Source organism: Neomonachus schauinslandi, chromosome 10 (genome assembly GCF_002201575.2).
Source record: "Neomonachus schauinslandi chromosome 10, ASM220157v2, whole genome shotgun sequence".
NCBI classification, from domain to species: domain Eukaryota; kingdom Metazoa; phylum Chordata; class Mammalia; order Carnivora; family Phocidae; genus Neomonachus; species Neomonachus schauinslandi.
In genome coordinates, this window is record NC_058412.1 from 109,388,616 (window position 1) to 109,408,006 (window position 19,391).

General features: G+C 54.4%; 1 protein-coding gene across 1 annotated transcript in view; it reads right to left on the reverse strand.

The window, feature by feature from the left end:
* Window positions 1-8,636: 8,636 nt before the first annotated feature.
* EBF4 (EBF family member 4) overlaps window positions 8,637-19,391 on the reverse strand; it is a 57,513-nt gene continuing 46,758 nt past the window's right edge. Inside the window, exons 7-17 of the mRNA XM_021689088.1 lie at window positions 17,203-17,284; window positions 16,290-16,407; window positions 16,072-16,205; window positions 15,850-15,976; window positions 14,132-14,220; window positions 13,935-14,000; window positions 13,656-13,833; window positions 13,387-13,575; window positions 10,527-10,724; window positions 9,147-9,222; window positions 8,637-8,892 (exon numbers count right to left, since the gene is read on the reverse strand). Of these exons, the coding sequence (XP_021544763.1) occupies window positions 9,152-9,222; window positions 10,527-10,724; window positions 13,387-13,575; window positions 13,656-13,833; window positions 13,935-14,000; window positions 14,132-14,220; window positions 15,850-15,976; window positions 16,072-16,205; window positions 16,290-16,407; window positions 17,203-17,284 (1,252 nt within the window). The 3' untranslated portion in view covers window positions 8,637-8,892; window positions 9,147-9,151. The remainder of the gene's footprint in view (window positions 8,893-9,146; window positions 9,223-10,526; window positions 10,725-13,386; window positions 13,576-13,655; window positions 13,834-13,934; window positions 14,001-14,131; window positions 14,221-15,849; window positions 15,977-16,071; window positions 16,206-16,289; window positions 16,408-17,202; window positions 17,285-19,391) is intronic.

Below are 19,391 nucleotides of genomic sequence, written 5' to 3' on the forward strand. Positions count from 1 at the left end.
GAGGGCCCAACTGTGGTGGCCTTCAAGCTCCAGGGCTCCCCGCTGGGACCATTCTCCGCTCTTTCCCCTGCCCTGTCCTGCCTCCCTCACTGCTTTTCTTCCAGGGAAGACTTTCACATGCACCCAAATCCCCATTTTAGCTCCGTTCCAAGGAATCCCACCTAAGAGAACGGGCTCGTGGCAAGTGCTGAATAAAGGCGGGGTCTAAAGGCAGCGTAGTCCCCTCATACGGCGCAGAGGCCTCGCGGGGCCTCTTTCTCTGCTCTGGCAGCCCCCACTCCGCACACACACACCCCCAGGCACGCACACAGGCACCTAGAGCTCCCTGCCACCCCTCCTCCGCCATCTTCTGCTTTGGAGGTGCTCCCCCAAGGAAGGAGGTTTGAAGGAATTCTGTCAACCTTGAGGCTTCATTGTGAGCTTTTGGTGTTTGGGTGAGACCAAGAGAGCGGATGTCCCTGCCTCAGTCAACAAAGAGGACAGAGAGATGCCCGGCAAGCCGTCTCTCGGTACCTGCTCCTGGCCTGGCCTGACCCCGGGGCCTTGTGGGACTTCGTGCTGTGGACTGGGCCAGGGCACCATTGAGGGGCCTGCCAAGTTTGGGCCCGCTCAGCAGCCACTCCACCACACGCCACCCGGCAGCCACGGTTTATCTTGGCAAGGTGGCTTTCTGGGCCTGGCTCCAAGAACGGCCTAGGGAGCAGCCCCAGACAAACCAGCTTTTACCACAGAAGCCAAAGCTGGCTGGGCTTGAGTCCCTGCCAGCCCCAAAGCGGCCAGACCCTCCTCCACCCACCTGAAGGTCAACTCAGTCGCTGGGTGAGCCGGTGGATGTGTGGAGGGGAGCCAGGCTCCCAGGTGAGTGGAACCCCAAGAGAGGCAACAGGGACAGGGACCCAGGCCAGAGGGCTTTCCTGGCCTCCCAGGATGGCTGCCTGACTGTGGAGTGTCCCTTGGTCACAGTGCCAGACAGCCCTTTACAACATTGCCATGGGGACGTATCCACACTTCGCCTCTCCCAGGGACTCGGGACCTTCCCTCAGCTCCCCCAGGAGGCCTGGCAGCCCAGCCTGAGGGTCCCACTGCACAGCCAGGGAGGCATCGGGAGCTGCTTTCATTCCCAGGCTGGCAGGGGATGGGGAAGGAAATGCTCTGAAGAAACAGGATGTCAGGATGCTGGGCCCTAAGGAACAACAGACCTGCTAAGGCATTTTTCCTTCCCCTTTTAAACACTTGACCCCTCCTCCCTCAAGGAATAAAATTACCTAAAGAATGTGCCAAAAAAGAAAAAATGGTCTTGTTTCTGTTATCGTCCTGCTGAGAAGCCTCTTCTACATCTTTGGAGTCAGGAAATCTCTTCCATTCTGTCTCCAGTGGGGGTCCATGCACTCAGAACCCTCCCACCATTCCCCTTGGCAGAACGGCAGCTCTAAACCCAGAATGCCCCCCATCCCCCCAGGGCTGCCACTCTGGTCTCCTGCAAGGCTTCTGGAAAGGCCCGGAGGTTTGGCCACCTTTCCCTTAGGGGGGTGGGTGGAGGCAGGGTCTTCTGGACAGACCACCCACGAGTGCCCTTCTGAACTCCAATACAGGGGACCCAGAGCCAAGAGTCCAGCTGGGGAGAGATTGGTTAGAGTGAAGGTAGAATAACTTAGTGAGAAATTAATTTACATTTGTTCTTGTGTTTGTAGCCCTGCTCCCAGAAGGTAGCATGGCAGGGTGAAGTACCAGGGTGGTCGGCTGGTCTCTGCATTTTGTTTCCCAGAAGCCTAACTTCCTGAGAAGTGGGGAAGGTGAGGGCCAGTGAGTGCCTTCTGGGAGAGTAGTAGAGAGAGAGAGAGACAGAGACAGAGATAGAGACACAGAAAGAGGGGTTGAGGGGGGAGAGAGAGAGAGACGGAATGGACTCCCTGGTAACAAATGGTATCTCTTGGGTAAAGGATGGGAGTTTACCATTAAACACGTAATTAGACAGTTAATGCAATGGTTTAACATTAGACATATAATGAATGTAATTCAGCACGTTAACAAAATAATGGAGAAAGTCATGTGATTATCTAAATATATGCAGAAAAGCACTTTATAAAATCTGAACATCTATTCAGAGTTTAAAATTTTTTTTTTTTTTTTTTTTTTTTTTTTAAAGATTTTTTTTATTTATTCATGAGAGACAGAGAGAGAGGCAGAGGGAGAAGCAGGCTCCCAAGGAGCAGGGAGCCCGATGCGGGACTTGATCCCAGGACCCTGGAATCATGACCTGAGCCGAAGGCAGACGCTCAACCATCTGAGCCACCCAGGCGCCCAAGAGTTTAAAATTTTTTAAAGAAAATTAGGAATAAAAGGGTATCTATAAAACCAAATATGATACTTAATGGTGAAAAGCCAAAGTTTGCCTTTTGGGATCAGGAACAAAACAAAGATGTCCGCTATTACTCCTTTTATTCAACAATGAATTAAGGGTCCAACCAGTGTCTTTAGGCAAGAAAAAGAAACAAGGACTGTAAATGAAGAGATAAAACTGTCCTTTGTAGATAAGAAAATCCGAGATAACCTATGGATAAAGTATTACTATAAGTGAGTCAAGCAAGGTTGATGGATATAGGTTATTGTTCAAAAATCAATTGTATACGCATGACAAACAGTGAAATTAAGAAACTGTTATTTTGGGGCGCCTGGGTGGCTCAGTCATTAAGTGTCTGCCTTCGGCTCAGGTCATGATCCCAGGGTCCTGGGTTCGAGCCCCACATCGGGCTCCCCGCTCAGCGGGAAGCCTGCTTCCCCTTTCACACTCCCCTTGCTTGTGTTCCCTCTCTTGCTGTGTCTCTCTCTGTCAAATAAATAAATAAAATCTTTAAAAAAAAAAAAGAAACTTATTTATAATAACATAAAGTAACCTAATACTGAGGAATAAATGAAAGATGTGTAAGACAGAGGCCTACAAAATACTATTAAGAGAGGGGCACCTGGGTGGCTCAGTTGGTTAAGCAACTGCCTTTGGCTCAGGTCATGATCCTGGGTTCCTGGGATCGAGCCCTGCATTGGGCTCCTTGCTCAGTGAGGAGCCTGCTTCTCCCTCTCCTTCTGCCTGCCACTCTGCCTGCGTGTGTTCTCTCTCTGTCAAATAAATAAATAAATAAATAAATATCTTAAAAAAATACTGTTAAGAGAAGTTTTAAAAGATAGAAATAAATGAAGGAATATACAATATCCATAGATTGAGATACTCAATATATCAAAGGCATCAATTCTCCATTAACTGATCTATACATTTACAGATGCAATGTCAAGGAAAATTCAGCAGGTTTTTTAAAAATAGAAGTTGATAAACTGATTATCACATTTATTTGGAAATGCAAAGGACCAAGTGTCGCCAAGATCATTATGAAGAACTAAGTTGGACAGCTTGCTGTACTAGATATAAAAACTTACTACAGGACAGGGAAAGAAACAACAAATGTTGGAGAGGTTGTGGAGAAAGGGGATCTCTCTTACACTGTTGGTGGGAATGCAAGTTGGTACAGCCACTTTGGAAAACAGTGTGGAGGTGCCTCAAAAATTTAAAAATAGAGCTACCCTATGACCCAGCAATTGCACTCCTGGGTGTTTACCCCAAAGACAGAGATGTAGTGAAAAGAAGGGCCATATGCACCCCAATGTTCATAGCAGCAATGTCCGCAATAGCCAAACTGTGGAAAGAGCCGAGATGCCCTTCAGCAGATGAATGGATAAAGAAGATGTGGTCCATATATACAATGGCATATTACTCAGCCATCAGAAAGGATGAATACCCAACTTTTACATCAACATGGATGGGACTGGAGGAGATTATGCTAAGTGAAATAAGTCAAGCAGAGAAAGTCAATTATCATATGGTTTCACTTATTTGTGGAACATAAGGAATAGCATGGAGGACATTAGGAGAAGGAAGGGAAAAATGAAGGGGGGGATATCGGAGGGGGAGACGAACCATGAGAGACTATGGACTCTGAGAAACAAACAGGGTTTTAGAGGGGAGGGGGGTGAGGGAATGGGTTAGCCCGGTGATGGGTATTAAGGAGGGCACGTACTGCATGGAGCATTGGGTGTTATACAAAAACAGTGGATTGTGGATCACCACATCAGAAACTAATGATGTATTGTATGGTGACTAACATAACATAAAAAAAAAAAAAAAGTTCAAAAAAACCCACAAAACTTACTACAAATCTAAAGTAACTAAGGCAGGGCAGTATTGGTGTAAAGATAAAAAGACCAGTGGATCAGAATAGAGAATCCAGAACAGACCCATATATATATATATATATATATATACGGACGCTTGATTCGTGAGAAAGGTGTCAACTGCCGTGCAGGGCTGGAAGTTGGTCATTTCGATAAATGGACTTGAGCCAATTGACTATCCATACAAAAATAATTAAACTTGGGCGCCTGGGTGGCTCAGTTGGTTAAGCGACTGCCTTCAGCTCAGGTCATGATCCTGGAGTCCCGGGATCGAGTCCCGCATCGGGCTCCCTGCTCGGCGAGGAGTCTGCTTCTCCCTCTGACCCTCCCCCCTCTCATGTACTCTCTCTCATTCTCGCTCTCTCAAATAAATAAATAAATCTTTAAAAAATAATAATAATAATTAAACTTGACTTCTAGCTCATACCATACTCAAAAATATCTTCTTGATCTGTAGGTAGGTAAAGATTTCTTAAAAGGATACGAGAAGCATTAACCATAAAGAAAAGATTGATAACTTAGACTACATTCAGTTAAGAAGTTCTGGTAAAAATCTCATAATGAGGGGCGCCTGGCTGACTCAGCCAGAAGGGCATGCGATTCTTGATCTTGGGGTCATGAGTTCGAGCCCCACATTGGGTGTAGAGATTAGTTAAATAAAAACAATTTTTTTTTTTTTTAAAATCTCACAATGAGAGTGAAGAGAAGGAGCATGTTCAGGAAGTAATAGCAGGATGAGTCCACAGGGATGGTCATTGCTGCACACCCATTAGGACCCTCATGTTGGGGGTCTTCTTGTGAACAGCAGTCTTTAAGCCTGGCAGCCTCAAGGAGGTGGCTCATTTCCTTCTATCCTCCGATGTGTCCTGTTACCGCCACTGAGTGGGGGCAGGGGAAGGAAGCTCAAGGGTATAGCTGTGGGTAGGAAGGCAGGACGGGGTCACCCCAGGCTCAAGAGCTAGGAGCTTCGGAGAATCATTGTGAAGAGCCTGTCTTTTCTAGGGGAGAAAGACCCCATTACGTATGAACTTTTTCCTATTTAGAGAAGTCATCCTAGGAAAGAGAAAAGATATTTGGGGGTCTATTCGAACCACCTCAAACATGTTGAATGTTTGCCTCATTCTTTTGTTTTTTTTTTTTTTTTTTAAAGATTTTATTTATTTATTTGACAGGGAGAGAGAGAGAGAGCAGGAACACAAGCAGAGGGAGTGGGAGAGGGAGAAGCAGACTCCCTGCCAAGCAGGGAGCCCGATGCGGGGCTCAATCCCAGGACCCTGGGATCATGACCTGAGCCAAAGGCAGACGCTTAACCGACTGAGCCACCCAGGCGCCCCTGTTTGCGTCATTTTAAAATTGATCATGCAGTGGGAAAACAGACCTTGGAGGTTACTCTGGCCAAGGGCTTCTAGTCTATCTTCAAAGGCATGAAGTTTATTGTTTTAGCTTTCACATTTGGATCCACAATCCACCTAGAATTAATTTTTGTGTATGGTGTGAGGCAGAGGTCCAGTTTAATTTTTCATATAAATATCCAGTGGACTCAGTGTCATTTACTGAAAAGACCATCTTTCCCCCTGATGCATGGCACTTCAAATTTTTCTGGGAGATTTTTCTTTTGGGAAAAAGAAGGACCCCACCCGTATGGGTGGAGGTCGGGGAGAAGGGCATTTTGCAGAATAGTCAGCCGGAGGGCTTGTCAAAGCTGTGGCTTACCTTTGCTTGAGTCAGTGGAGCCTGTCCACAGTGGGTCCTGTCTGAGCTAAATGCAGCCCCAAAGGCTGCCAGGTCCACAAGGGTAGGGTGCAGACACAGCAGCCTGCTTCTGCTGGAAAACATATGTGGGAGGAAGGCAGAGGACTTTCTGGAGATGCTCTCTCTCTAAAGGGCTAGCAGGAGAAGCTCTTGGTGCCTTGCCCATATCCCTTTGGACTTAAGGTTCAGTTCTGGTACTTGCTTGCAACATTCTATAACAAAACCCTAACTGGTGGCTTCTCTTCTGCATGTGGGAGGGCAGGCCAGATGTGCTAGAAGGCTAATCTCCCGGGAGCAGTCCTCAGGCAATTGCAGATGAGGGCTGGAAGATCAATATCCCAGATTCTCCACCCCTCGGGTGGGAGAGCTCTGAGGTGTATTCTATACGGTCTCCCAGAGCTCTCCAGCAGGGACCTTGTCTCAGGTTCTGCTTCCAGGGGAACCCAAACTAAGACAGGTAGGAAAGAACACTGTATTAGTCAGCCTCGGCCGCCATAACAAAATACCAGAGACGGAGTGGCTTGAACAACAGAAATAGATTTTCTCATAGTTTTGGAAGTTAGAAGTCCCAGATCAAGGTGTCAGCTGATTCAGTTCCTGGTCAGGACTCTTCTCTGGCTTGTAGAGGGACACCTCACTGTATCCTCACATAGTGAAGAGAGAACTCTGGAGTCTCTTCCTCTTCATACAAGGACACACGTTCTATCAGATTACAGCCCCACTCTTCTAACCCTATTTAACCTTAATCACCTCCTTAAAGGCCCTATATACAAATAACACCACATGGAGGGAAGGGTTAGGGCTTCAGTGTATGAGTTTTGGGAGGACACAATTCGGTCTGAAGCAGACATTTAGTCACTGATTTGGTCCTGCCTTCTGTGGATGAGGGGGTGGGCACTGTTGACTCGGATGGTGGCCTGAGCACAGTTTTGAAATCTTTGAGGACAGATCTCACATCTTATTTATAGCAACCACGCACTTGACCCACCCCAGGAACCGGAGTGTGACCACTACCCAGCTACCACCTGCATCCAGTGCAGATTCCGGTTCTGCAGGTGTTCAGCCTTGAGGGGGGAACTGGGCCGTGGGAATTGCTCAGAGCCTGTTTGGAGCAGGGCGTGGGCTGGCAGGCTTTGGGGCTCTGCAACATGGACTGGAAGCAAGAGCTGAGGGGGAGGCCAGGGGAGCACGGAGATGAACAGAAGGCTATCCCTGTCATGGGTCCCAAGTGAGCTGAATCCCAGGTATTGGCCAAGAACACAAGAGAAGGAAGTGAAGGCCTCTGAAGGACATGGAGGGCCCATCTGCTTTGGCAAGTGTATTTTGTCCAGAGGACTGCAGGGCATGGGGCCATGGGTTGCAGAATTTCCAGAGGCCAGAGCCAAGGAGGACCACCAGGAAGAGAGTAAAGCCTGAGGCCTGGAGCTGGATGCTGGGCTCCCTGGACAGTGGGTCAAAAAAGTGGCTTCCAGAGTCAGCTAGCCAGACCTTTGGGATCTAGGGGATGTATCTCAGGGGATGGCAGGGATTCATTCCAGAAGGGGGAGGGACGGTAAATGAGCTTGAAAATCTTGCCTCTTTACTACCCCTCCTCCCAAAATTTAAGACAGGAGAGCCAAAGGTGCCTAGACCTGGGGAGGGGGGTGGTTGGGATTTGCTTGAATAGGCAACCTCAGGACCAAAAGCTGCCCTACCCTGCCCTGCCTTGGCCAGGTGAGGCCTTGTAACCTCCGTTCAGAACGGATCTCACTTCTGAGCCTCTGGGCAACTGAACAGCATTTTGTTTGCACTCTTCTCATTCCCGGGAAGTCCTCTGACAACCCCTGCCTTGGTCCTGGCCAGACAGCCGGGGGACTGAGTCCTCAGTGGCCAGGTTGTGCTCCCAGTCTAAGCTTCTGGGGTGGAGCCCACGTCCTAGGTCCTCAGGCCGACTAGCCTGCCCACCACCCCCAACAGTACCTGAGAGTAGACATGGGGCAGGTAATACTTGCTCAACTCTGGGGCTGTTGAAAAAGCCCAAGGTGCAAGAAGGCTGCACAGGGGCACGGCTGGGAGGGGCCCCAGGAGAGCTGCAGAAGCGCTGAGAAAAGCAGACCCACGCCAAGGAAGCAGGCAAGAGAGGCCAGCTGGTCACCTGCAGCTGTGTTTATTGTTCTGTTTTCTCCAACCTCAGCTGATCGGAATATGAGGCCAGGGGCAGCTAGGCCCATTCCATGGTACCACGGGGCCAGCCGGAGTCATGTGTGTGTGGGGCCGGAGTCCATGAGATAGTCATTGGGAGGAAGACCCAAAATTCAGGGGGCTTGGCATTCTCTCTTCTGCACCCTCCATGCCAAAAGCCCCCGGTGGGATTCATAATGTGGCAAGCATGAGTGTGCAGGCCTCGAAGGGGGTGGCCACGGGGGTTGAGCAGCCGTTGGAAGCTCCATGGGAGCCTGGGCAGGCCTCCTGAGGCTGCTGGGCACCACCCCTTGCCCTGGAGAGTGGTCGGGATGCTGGGCCAGCTGAGATGGGTCAGACACAAACAGGACCTCCCCAGGCCACTTCTCCCTGAGCTGTCCTCTTTCCCACGGTCCCCATCCCCTGCTCCTGTCGCCTGATGGTCTGGTCTGCACAAGGTCCATCTCTTCCAGAGGAACTGACCCAGTGAGGAAAGCCCAGCATCCCGGTACCTCCCCGGGAGGCTCTCCTGCCAAAAGCATCAGCACAGTGCTAGGGCTTCCGACCAGCCCCGAGAAAGGGAGGTGAGAGAAGCCCGGGGGGCTGGAGGCCTCAAGCACAAGGAGGCCTATTCAGGCCTTTGGGTGGATGTCTGCCCGAAGCCCTGGGTCCACATCTCTCTGTGCTGCCGTCCAGGACATGAGTGTATAGCCCAGAGGAACCTCCAGTCCGGGCTCAGTGGGGGCAACACCTGCAGACCTGGTGGGGAGAGGGAGAGAAGAAGGTCCTGGAAAAAGGCTGGCTGCAAGGGGACAGGAAACCCCTTCTCTCCACCTTTTCAGCTTGGGCCATTGTGGGTCGGGGGCAGGAGGGGGCTGGCTGTGTGGTCCTGACAGCTGTCTAGATGGCCCCTGGAGAGGGAGACTCGGACCCCAGGGCCCCATCCTTGCTCAAGTGTTTTGTAGAGTCTATGCAGGGCCAGGGAAGGAAGCAAGGCCCAGCCGGAGACCTACCGTGATTAGGAGTACGCCAGGCCCTGAAGCCCCCGGGCTGAAGAGTGGAACTTGTCGGAATCCTCAAAAGGCTGGTCTGTGGTAGGCAAAGAGAAGAACCATAAGCTACGTGTGGCCTGGGGACCTTATCTGCCTGTGTGCCTCTGGGCTGGGGACAGCACGCAGGGCATACGGCCCTTCCTGAGGGCAGAGCTACGGAGAACCTGGCAGGTGCTCAGCCGCTCCTGGTCCTGGCCTGGTGGGCACCGCCGACAGTTAGGTGAGGTGTGCCCCTCAGGCCTCTTAGGAGGTGCGGCCCCAGGTCCTCGCCTGTCTCACTGCCTCAATCGAAAAAGATGACTCTGGGCTCCTCTTCCCAGCCCTGCTTCCACCACAGGGTCTGTGCCAAGGTGAGGAAACAGAGTGCCAGCTCAGAAAGGAGGTCAGCCTCTTGGAGTACGGACCCCTCCCGTGGCAGTGGCCTGTCTCCCTCCCAGACGTCCACGACATTCACCACTTCCATCATCCTCTCCCCCGCCGAAACCCCCGCCTCCACGGCTTCTCTCTGCTGGTGGGAGAAATCGGTGGCCCTCTGCTCCCCAAAACTCACATTTTAAGCTCCAGACACACTTGGGTTAAGAAAAATTATCCAAAACTTGGAAACAAGGCAAAAAAGAAAAAACAAAACAAAAAAAAGCCCGTGTGCCCTTTGAAATCATCCTAGAGCATTATCTAATGAGCCTGCCCTGAGTCATCTTATTCCAGGGGGATGTGATCCCTGACTCACTCTATACTACTGGCTAGGACCCAGGCTTTGTTAAGTTGAATGTTGACTTGAAGGAGATTGATAACTGACAAATGACAACCATTTCACTAATGGCACATGGTAAGGGTGACATCGTCTCGATTCCACATCTGTAAATATGGGGGAGGGAGGCTGGGCTAAACCTCATCTAAAGTCAGTCCCCTTCCATCCGCTGAGTGACCCAGTCCCTCACAGTGGTGCGTGCTACCCTCCGGTGGATGCTGGGAGGCCCAGGTCAAAGGCCTGCAGCCTGTGTGCGGTTTCTCCAGCTCTGAGTGTGGGGTCTTTGCTCTGGGCTCAAGCAGGTGGGGATGGGGCCTTGGAGGGGTTTCCAGACCTTCTCCAACTGGGATTCGAGTCTTCTCCATGGTCAAGTGGCCAACTGACAGTACTCAGAGTGGTGACCACCCCAAGCGGTGGGGTCCAGGGAAATGGGATCCAGATGGACCTCCTGGGACGCCGGCAGAGCTCCCTGCTCTACACCCTCCAGGGATACCTGGCCAACCAGCACGAGGCTCTGGTGAGATGTGGACGGGGTGAGTGCCGGAAGCCTAGCTGCCCCACCAGGCCATAGCGGGGCAGCACGGGTCACCCACCTGCAAGTCCCTCTCCATGGGCTCTCGGGCAGGCCTGGGGTGGGGAGCTGGGTGGGCGCAGCACGGGGGCGAAGGCGCTCCTCTGTTTGACAGCGGAGATCATGTTGACAGGCGAGAAGGAGAAGACGCTGGTGGTGGGGGCAGCGGCCGGGAGGGACATGGAGGAGGCAGCGGCCAGCGGGGGGCTAGAGGGCATGACTCCGGGGCGGGGCGGGGAGGGGCAGGCGTAGCAGGGAAGGCGGTGGGAGACACAACAGGGAGACAGCACCAGAGTGAGCAGCTCGGTTGGGGCCCTGGCACGGGCAGTGGGCCCCAGGTGGGCTGCCGACCCAGGCACCAGGCCCAGACCTCACTAGGGGGCTGCTGTGACGGTCCTGGGGAGACCAATACCGGGCAGGGGCTGGAGGCAGGCTAGGAGTCCCTGGGGTCCTGGGCCAGCACTTGTCTTTCGGGGAGGTTCTAAAGACCCTTTCTTGGGGCTGGAAACGAGAGGCCAGACTAGGTCAAAATCAAAGCAAAACCAGAACACTGAACAAAACCAAATATTGGGAGGTGTCCCCAAAGATGAAAGATGTGGAAGAGATGGGATAGAATAGGAATAGATCAGGATTCCTGCTGAAAGCCAGTGAGATTCTGAGATGCTAAGGAACATTCGTGGGCCTTGGGGTACCAAGGTTAGAGTCAAAGATCAGGGTTCATAGCAGAGCTGGGGCAAGAGGTCAGGGATGTTTTGGGGGGTGCACACAGATTCCTGTTATAGGCCTCTCTGCCCAGGATCTCAACTCACACAAGTACCCTAACTTCCTCCACACATATGTTTCCCTTACCGACCCCAGCCCCACCTGCCCCCACTGGGCACTTTGTTCTTTGCCAGCTTAATACAGGTCCTGTCACCCTAGCCAGGGCCTGGAGGCCTCCTATATCTCCCTCCTCCGGCCGGTCAATTTTAAACAAAAACACAGAGATCCACATCGTTGCATCTTCCTGTTCGAGACCTCCGGGCCATCCAGGGCTGTGCATTGCTCTCCTGGGAATGGCCAGGGAGCCTCCAGCACACAGGCTCTGGCTGCCCCTCCTTCCTGCAGCCTCCTCTCTTGGGGGCTTCGGGCACCTCTGGATCCTCCTTTCTACATTTTCATCTAACTCCGACTCCCTGCCTCTCTCTTCTGAATATCAATAAAGTTGTGATTTGAGTGTTGTCCAAGCAGCCTGCATGGGGTGGGGGTGGGGGCTTCCTGAAAGAAACCAATAGCTTGAGAAGGCTGCCTTTGGCATCAGAGCACCCCCCGTCCCCCTTTGATAAAGTGATGCCTTCAACAGCTACCCCTGTTCCAAATGTCCTCAGCCTCATGGAGCACCATCTCCTTAAGACAGTGCTCACGGCTAGTTGATGAGGTCCATGGAGCTCCGTGGAGGGCTTGAGACGAATGCCAGAAAATGTACTGTATCTCCCAAGGCTGGAAGCTCACAGCCACATATTGTAGCTTGGGTAGTACTGGGATTTGTGGGTCAAACTGGGAGTTGCTGGTGGCCAAAGCAGAAGACCAAGGGGAGGCCCAAGCAGACAGCCCCAGACCCTCTGGCTGGGGCAGTTCTGGATGTCATTTCAGGCATGTCCTGGCAAACTCAATGAGAATGACCCAGGGAATGGGGTGGGGACCTGGGTAAGACCTGGTCATGAGATGGGACTGACCCTTAGGCAAGTCCAGGGTGTTCCCAGCTGATGCTGGAAGCAGGGCTCAAGCTGCTCTAGAATTCTTGATCCTCTGGCTGAATGGGGAGATCCCAGATGGGGTGGCTTCTGCCCCCTGGGGCAGTATGTTCCCCACTTCTGACTGCACTCTGTGTGTGTGTGTGTGTGTGTGTGTGTGTGTGTGTGTGGTGGAGGAGAGGAACTGGTAGTCCAGACCCTACCAGTTTAAAATTCAAGGGGGCACCCCGACAGTCTTTAAGAATACTGTCCCAGATCTGAAGGAAGTGGGAGAAGTGGAGCCTGGCCTGAGCAGAGGGCCAGGAGACACAGGGCTTTAGGTACCGACAGCAGAGGTTCATGGCTTATGTAAACATGGGCATATGGGGCTTTGGGTCCCAGAAGCTGAGCCCAGGCCACCAGGAGAGAGTCAGGCTCAAACCCACAGCCAGAAAGAGTAGTACCTAGGATGTGAAATCACACGCTCTTTCTAAGTCTGGGCACTTCATGCACAGTGGCGGCTTCAGATCAGGGAACAACCCCAGGCAGGGTGATACTGACCCCATTTTACAGAGAGGAAACTGAAGTTGAAAGAAATACAGTAACTTGCTGAATGTCAGCCAGCTCCTGATTTGGACTTTCACACCCTGAATCCAGCTGCCTGACCACACAGACTTCGCCTGCTCTTCCCGAGCTGATTGCAGGGAGCCACATCTCTCCTCCGACCCGTTTTTCAGACCCGTAGAAGCCCATTTGGCCTGAGCCATTAGTTCCCTAGGGCTTCCGGCAGGGGGCACTAGCCTCCCCCCAAAGTCCTGGCGTAAGATGGAAAGGTGGCGGTCCGTCGGGTTTCAGCCGGCTGTCCCCCCGTTAACGCCCCTCTCAGGAGGAGGGGAGGGCTAGAAACGAGGTGTGCAGCTGAAATCCGCAAAGAGACTAAAGGCGCGAGAACTGCCCCGGCCCCAGGGCCCCGGGCGCCGCCGAGGGGTGGGGTCGAGGGGCGGGCGTCCAACGGCAGAGACAGGTCACACGCGGAGAGGGCTGGCCGGGCTCCGGAGGGCCAGGCCAGGGTCGACCGTGGTGAGACGGTCGCCGGAAGCCCCCACCCGCCCTGGGCTGGGAGGGGGCAGGGCTGAGCCCCATGCAGCTCCCCGGGCCGGGGACACTCACTGGCGAAGGGCGAGGTGGCCGTGGAGCCATTGAGGAAGCTAGGGGACCCGGGCACGCCGAGGCCGGTCACGCCCGGCGCCCCGTAGCCGCCGAGGCCGGCGCCGAGGCCGCTGCCGTAGCTGCTCTGCTGCGAGCCGGGGCTGGGCGCGAACCCGCGCGGGGACGCGCTGCCGCAGCTGCGCGCGTAGCCTGCGAGAGAGGGCGGTCAGGCGCGCAGCGCGGGCGGGCGCCGGCGGGGGGCGCTGCGCGCAGGGGGCGGCGGGACGCACCCGGCTCCGGGCCCGGCGTGGCGTCCCCGACGGCGATGGCCAGCGGGCTGCTGAAGGCGTTGATGCCCACGACGGCGGGGTGCGGGTGGCTCGGGGCCAGGGGTCCGAGCGGCGCGGGCGCGCGGGGGGCGCTGTACAGAGCCTCGGCCACGTCCGCCGCGCGCTTCAGGAGGAGCTCCTGCGAAGACAAGAGCGGGGCACGGCCGGGGCAGCCGCAGGCGCCGGGAGGGGGACAGCCCCCGGCCTGGCGGCGCGAGGAGGCGGGCGGAGGCGCCATACCTGGTTACTGCTGGGCACTCCGTACAGGGCCTCCGCCAAGTCGGCCGCCCGCTTCAACAGCACTTCCTGGGGGCGGGGGAGGACACAGCGGGACGGAGGGCCAGCCCCTGGGGGCGGCCGAGCGGCCGGACGTCTCCCCCGCCCGCCCCCGGTCCACGGGTCACCCTCATCCCCGGTCCCTGCGCCCCTCTGGGTACCTTGGGCAGCCTCTCGGGATCTCCGGGGTGTCTGGGGATGGCTTTCTGTAGCCTCTGGAATCCGTAGTCGATGGTGGGCTCATTCAGGGCTGGGGAGAAGGGCGGCGTTTGGAGGACCCCCTCCCAGCGCCCGCCGCAGGGCCAAGCCCGCCAGCAACCAGCGAGGGAGCCTCGCTGCAGACCCCCTCCACCCAGCCCAGCCCAAAACTCCGGGCACACGGGTCAGCGAGGTTCGGTTCGCGGAGTGTCCTCAGTTCCTTTCTTTGCTCATTCATTCAACAAATATTTACTGAGCCGGGCCCTGTGCCAGGTGCTTGGTATTAACACACAAGCACTCTACCATCCCATCTGTGATTCGAAAAAAGGCAACTGTATAGAGTTGTTAGCTTCTATATTCCTAGGGGCAGGACTGGAGGGAGAGTTTCCTGTCTGCATTATCAGGAGTAACATATCAATTACAAAAGTTAAAAACTCCAACAGTCTCCATTTATCAGAGCTCAGGTGGACTCTCAGCAGCATCTGATTGTTAGAAGTTTGCGTGTGCCCCCGGGGAAGGGACTGGCCCACATCCAGGGCTCTGCAGGCTAGGCGGCAGACTCCTGACTACGCACCCCATGACCTCCTCCTCCGGCCTGGCCTGGACCAACTCACAAAGCCTCAAAGCCCTACCCACTTTCTTCAGGTCCAACTCCAGGTTTAGTGAATTTCCTTCCGTTTCCCCCGACATGTAAAGCACTCATTCCGAGGTTTTTGCATTTGCCATTCCTTCTCCAGGACTGCCTTTCCTTCCCCAGCTCTACCTCCCTAATCATCCAAGCAGTCTTAGCTTAGTCCAGTTAAGCCCACACTGCCTCCTAGAGGTCGCTCCCTCCCCTCCACCTGTAACTTCACCCACCTCACATTTTGTTCCCAGCTACGGCCACCCCCACCCCCTTTCCCCTTAGACTGTAACTCCCTAGCAGTAAGTTAGGATCGCTACCGAGTGTCCGGAGCGGTGCAGGGAAGGGCTAGGAGATTATCTTCGGAGAGGAGAACGGGGAGAAGTGGGTGGCTGCGGCAGGGCAGGAGGAGGAAGGTGGAGAAGGTCCTGGCCAGTGGTCAAATTAGAGCCGGGCTGGGGGATTCTACACTCCTGTCTTGTGTTAACTTCTTGCCCTGGCTTCCTGCAAGGGCTGTGTGTGTGTGTGTGTGTGTGTGTGCAAGGGGTGTGTGTGCGTGTGTGTGTGTTTATGCCCACACAGAGGGAAGACTGGGGTGGCTTGGGGAACAAAGAGACCGAGGGTAGATTAGGGAGCATCGAGTCTATTTTGGGGAACCTTTGAAATAGAGGTGCCAGCTGGAGATATTCTAGACCCCGGGGAGTGTGTGTGTGTGTGTGGGGGGGGTGCAGTGCCCAGGAGAGGAGGGCCTAGGCAGGGAGAAAGTTCCAGCAGGGCTGAGACTCCGAGCCTGGGAGGGGATTGAGCAGTCAGGCCAAAGAGGGAAACTGAGAAGCTCTGCGAAGGAAGGTCCCGCGCGAGAAGGGGTCAAGGGGTTCCGGTGGGGAGGAGGCGGAGCAGCCGCTTAGCGGGCGTGGCCGCAGCTTAGATTTTGGCTAACTCAGAGACCCGGGCTCTGGTGCACGCGGGGAGGGGGGACGGGGGGGTCGGGGACGGGCCTCCCTCCAGCAACCCTAGGCCTCTCTGCCCCCACCCTCTGTCCCCCGCCTGACTCCTTACCTGTGTAGACAAAACGGCCGGGGGCTCCCTTGCAAAATTGCTTGGACTTGTAGGACAGGGTCACCTCCACCACCCCGGGAATGTGCCGCGGGGGCGTCTGAACCCGTATGGCGTGGGGCGTGATGAGCTGCGAGGGGAGAGGGGAGGCCTGCGGGTTCCAGCCCGGGGCGAGGGGAGGGCCCAGCCGCGAGGCCCCGAGGGAGACTGGCGGGGGTGGCCCACCTCGCTCCACACGAGCACGTTCCCGAACACGACCTGCAACCCGTCGAAGAAATTGTCGCCGATGACAATGACGGTGGCGCCTCCTGTGGTCCAGCCCTCCCCGGGGCTGATGGCCTTGATACAGGGGGTGGCAGCTGGGAGGCAGGAGAGGAGACAGGTCAGGGGCCTGCGCCAAGGTGGGGCTGGGGGCTGGCTGGGCCCGGGCCCGGGGTCCTGACCTTCAGAGGGGTCCAGGCGGCGCGCCCTGCGACCATGCTTGGAGTTGTTGTGCACAAACATGTTGTCAGACACGGCCAGCACGTGTCCGTCCACGCTCACCGTGGTGGACACCACCACCTGCAAGGAGAGCAGAGGCCCGCCTGGCTGAAGCCCTCAGGGGCTCCCTGCAGGGGACTGTGCGGGCAATTTGCAACTTGGCCAGGGTGGCTGGAGGCTGGAGCTCAGAGTCATGGGCATGGGAAAGAGCCTCCCCCAGGGGCTGAGCTGGTAGAAAGGGGGGAGCGGGCAGCTAGGTCAGGTGACAGCCCAGATGGGCTATCTCTGGCTGCCCAGGGGAAGTGACCCCCAGGAACTAGAAAAATCAAGAGCCCTGAAAAAGTCTCTGTCTCCTTGGGCAGAATGGCTACTGTTTTGGGGCACACATGCACCCCGGGCTGAATCCCTGGGGCTCCAAGGCAGGAATGTGTTTTAGGCAAGCGGGAGTGAGAGTTTTGACTAAGGGGGGAGGCAGCATCAGCCTGAGGAACCATGAGCAGGAGCCCCCGCCCTTGGGAGGAACTGGGGCTACCTCCTTCTCTCCCTCCCACCCTTCACTGAGAGGGGTGTGCAGGTTGGGGATGTACTAAGGGCAGCTGCTCTCTGCTTCAGGCTATGCAAATTAGCTGGGTCGTTAATCATGTAAAAATGTCACAATTAGCATCTCCTTAAGTGGGACTCTAATGAAGCCTCCCTTGGCAGCCAGCATAAGTTGAGACGGAGCTGCCCCACCCCCAGCAGGCACCGGGCCCTAAAGCACAGGGCTGGGCAGAGATCTGCCTAGGGGCTTTCCCCGGGGTGGCAGGACCACAGCCTTCCCCACCCAGCCCATCAGGAAGGGGTGGGTTTGCAAGGGGACCCCTCTCCCAGACCCACCTGGAAGCGGCGCATGTCTCGGGGATTCCCTGCATTCTTTAGGCAGTTCTGGTTGCACTTGAGGAAGAATTTGAGGAAGAACCTGAAAGGGTGTGGTAGGTGGGCTCAAGGGCTGGGGTAGGGGGTCTGGAAATGGATGAAGAGCCAACTGGTCCCTTCCATGCCCCTTCCCAGCGGGGTTACTCCCCCCCCACCTGCTCACACAAGGCACATAACCCCTATTCCCACCACCAACTGCGTACATACATAATGCCTGATACACACCGAGTAGACCCTTCCCAACTAAGTCACAACACAGAATATCCACCCCCGCCCCCAGTGTAGGATCGCACAGTGCTTATTTATCCCACAAAGCATATACCCATCACACCCACCCAAAGGACAGTCCCCATAGATACTATGTCCGTTATATATACACTATATATACCAATTACTCATGAGTTATACCCAGCACAAAATGTGTATGCCATATGCAGTATGCACTCACACTTACTCGTAAACTTATCCCACACCACGTATATATGTCATACTGTATGTGCATCCACATCACACAGCAGATCCCTCCTCCCGAGTATACTATCCCGCACACCATGCATACTCATTATAATACATCCATTACACATACCGTATATGCCTATGTACTATCACTCACAAAATGCAGCCATCACACACAGCGTATACCCACTACACTCAGGGTACACACTTCACAGAGCATATATCATACATATTCCACATACAGCCTGTAGTCATCATACACATACGGTATACTACTCCCACACAAAGTCTGTACCCATCATGTGCAGCATATGCCCATCCTATACCATATATGCACGGAAAGAGTGTATCTATTAACGTATCCTGTATGTCGTATACGATTACCCGAAATGCAGTCATTGCAAATGCCATAGAGTCATCACAAACTGCAAGCAGATCACCCTTCCTCCTTTGCAGCAGATCCCCCCACCCCCCGACCAACAAATCCCTTTTGCACACAGATCTCCCTCACACAGAGCAGACTCCCTGCCACGGCACACCCCACCCAAACAGATCTCCCGTGCACGTATTCTACATGCGTTACACACACAGCGACAACCTCATCAGACAGAGCCTATATCCATCACACACACGTGGTGTACCTGTCAGACACGCCGGACAGATGCACGTTGAATAGCTTCTTTTTCTCATACAGGAGTTGGAAAAAAGCACAGTCTATGCAGTGATGAGACTGGTTTTTAGACAAACACATGAGACCTTGGTCCCCCAGTCCTTCTAGGCAGTTGGCTAGGATGCTGGGGCCTGAGCCTTGCCAGCCACCAGGGACGTAACCAAGGATAATACTCTGGATTTGTGCTCTTAGTGAACTCAAAATACTATCGACATCTGCCCTAGCCCCGACAGGACCCTGAGAGCATCCGGGAAGATGCCCTTTACAAACTACGGCATGCAGGGCTAACGTCTGCAGGGGTCGGGGTCCTGGCACGTGGCCCGCCTCCTGGGCCATTCCATGAGCTCTGCCAGTGTGCGTCCTCATTTTACCACCACCCCCTGGTTTTGAACCCCAAATCTGAATATCCAACTTAACTCCCTAGAGTTGCCTCCAAAGCCTGCAAGCATGAACTTCACATTCAGATGAAGATTTGTCACAGGTTCTAAAAGCAAGTTCCCAAAGAGGAGGTCCCCACGTGTTGGTAGGGGTGGGCACCACCCCTGGAATGAGGCGTCCCAAGGGGCAGCCCCTCATTAGGAGCTGGAACCAGTCATTTTCCTAGAGATGTGGCCTCTTGTCCACACTGCTGACACATGACCACCTGTCATATCCCCCCACGCAGTGAATACCCTTCTGGGAACCCCCTTCATTTTCCTTTCTATAGGGACATTACATCCACACACATTTCCCTCCACAGTGAACACCCGCCCCCGATGCATGTAGTGTAGTGTAGACCTCCTAAACAGCCCTACAGAGGAGCATTCTGGGATGCAGGGGTCTCACATGACCCCAAACAGGGCACACCCACCATGTAGACCCTCCGCATTCACCCCTACTGGATACACTGCAGTGCAGACAGCTTATATGCCCCCAAACAGTAGTCACCCCAGTGTAGATGCGCTATATACCCATAAGGTCACCCCAAAGTGCAGTCACCTTAAGTGCCCCCAAACAGCAGGCCTGCTCAGTACAGACACTCCAT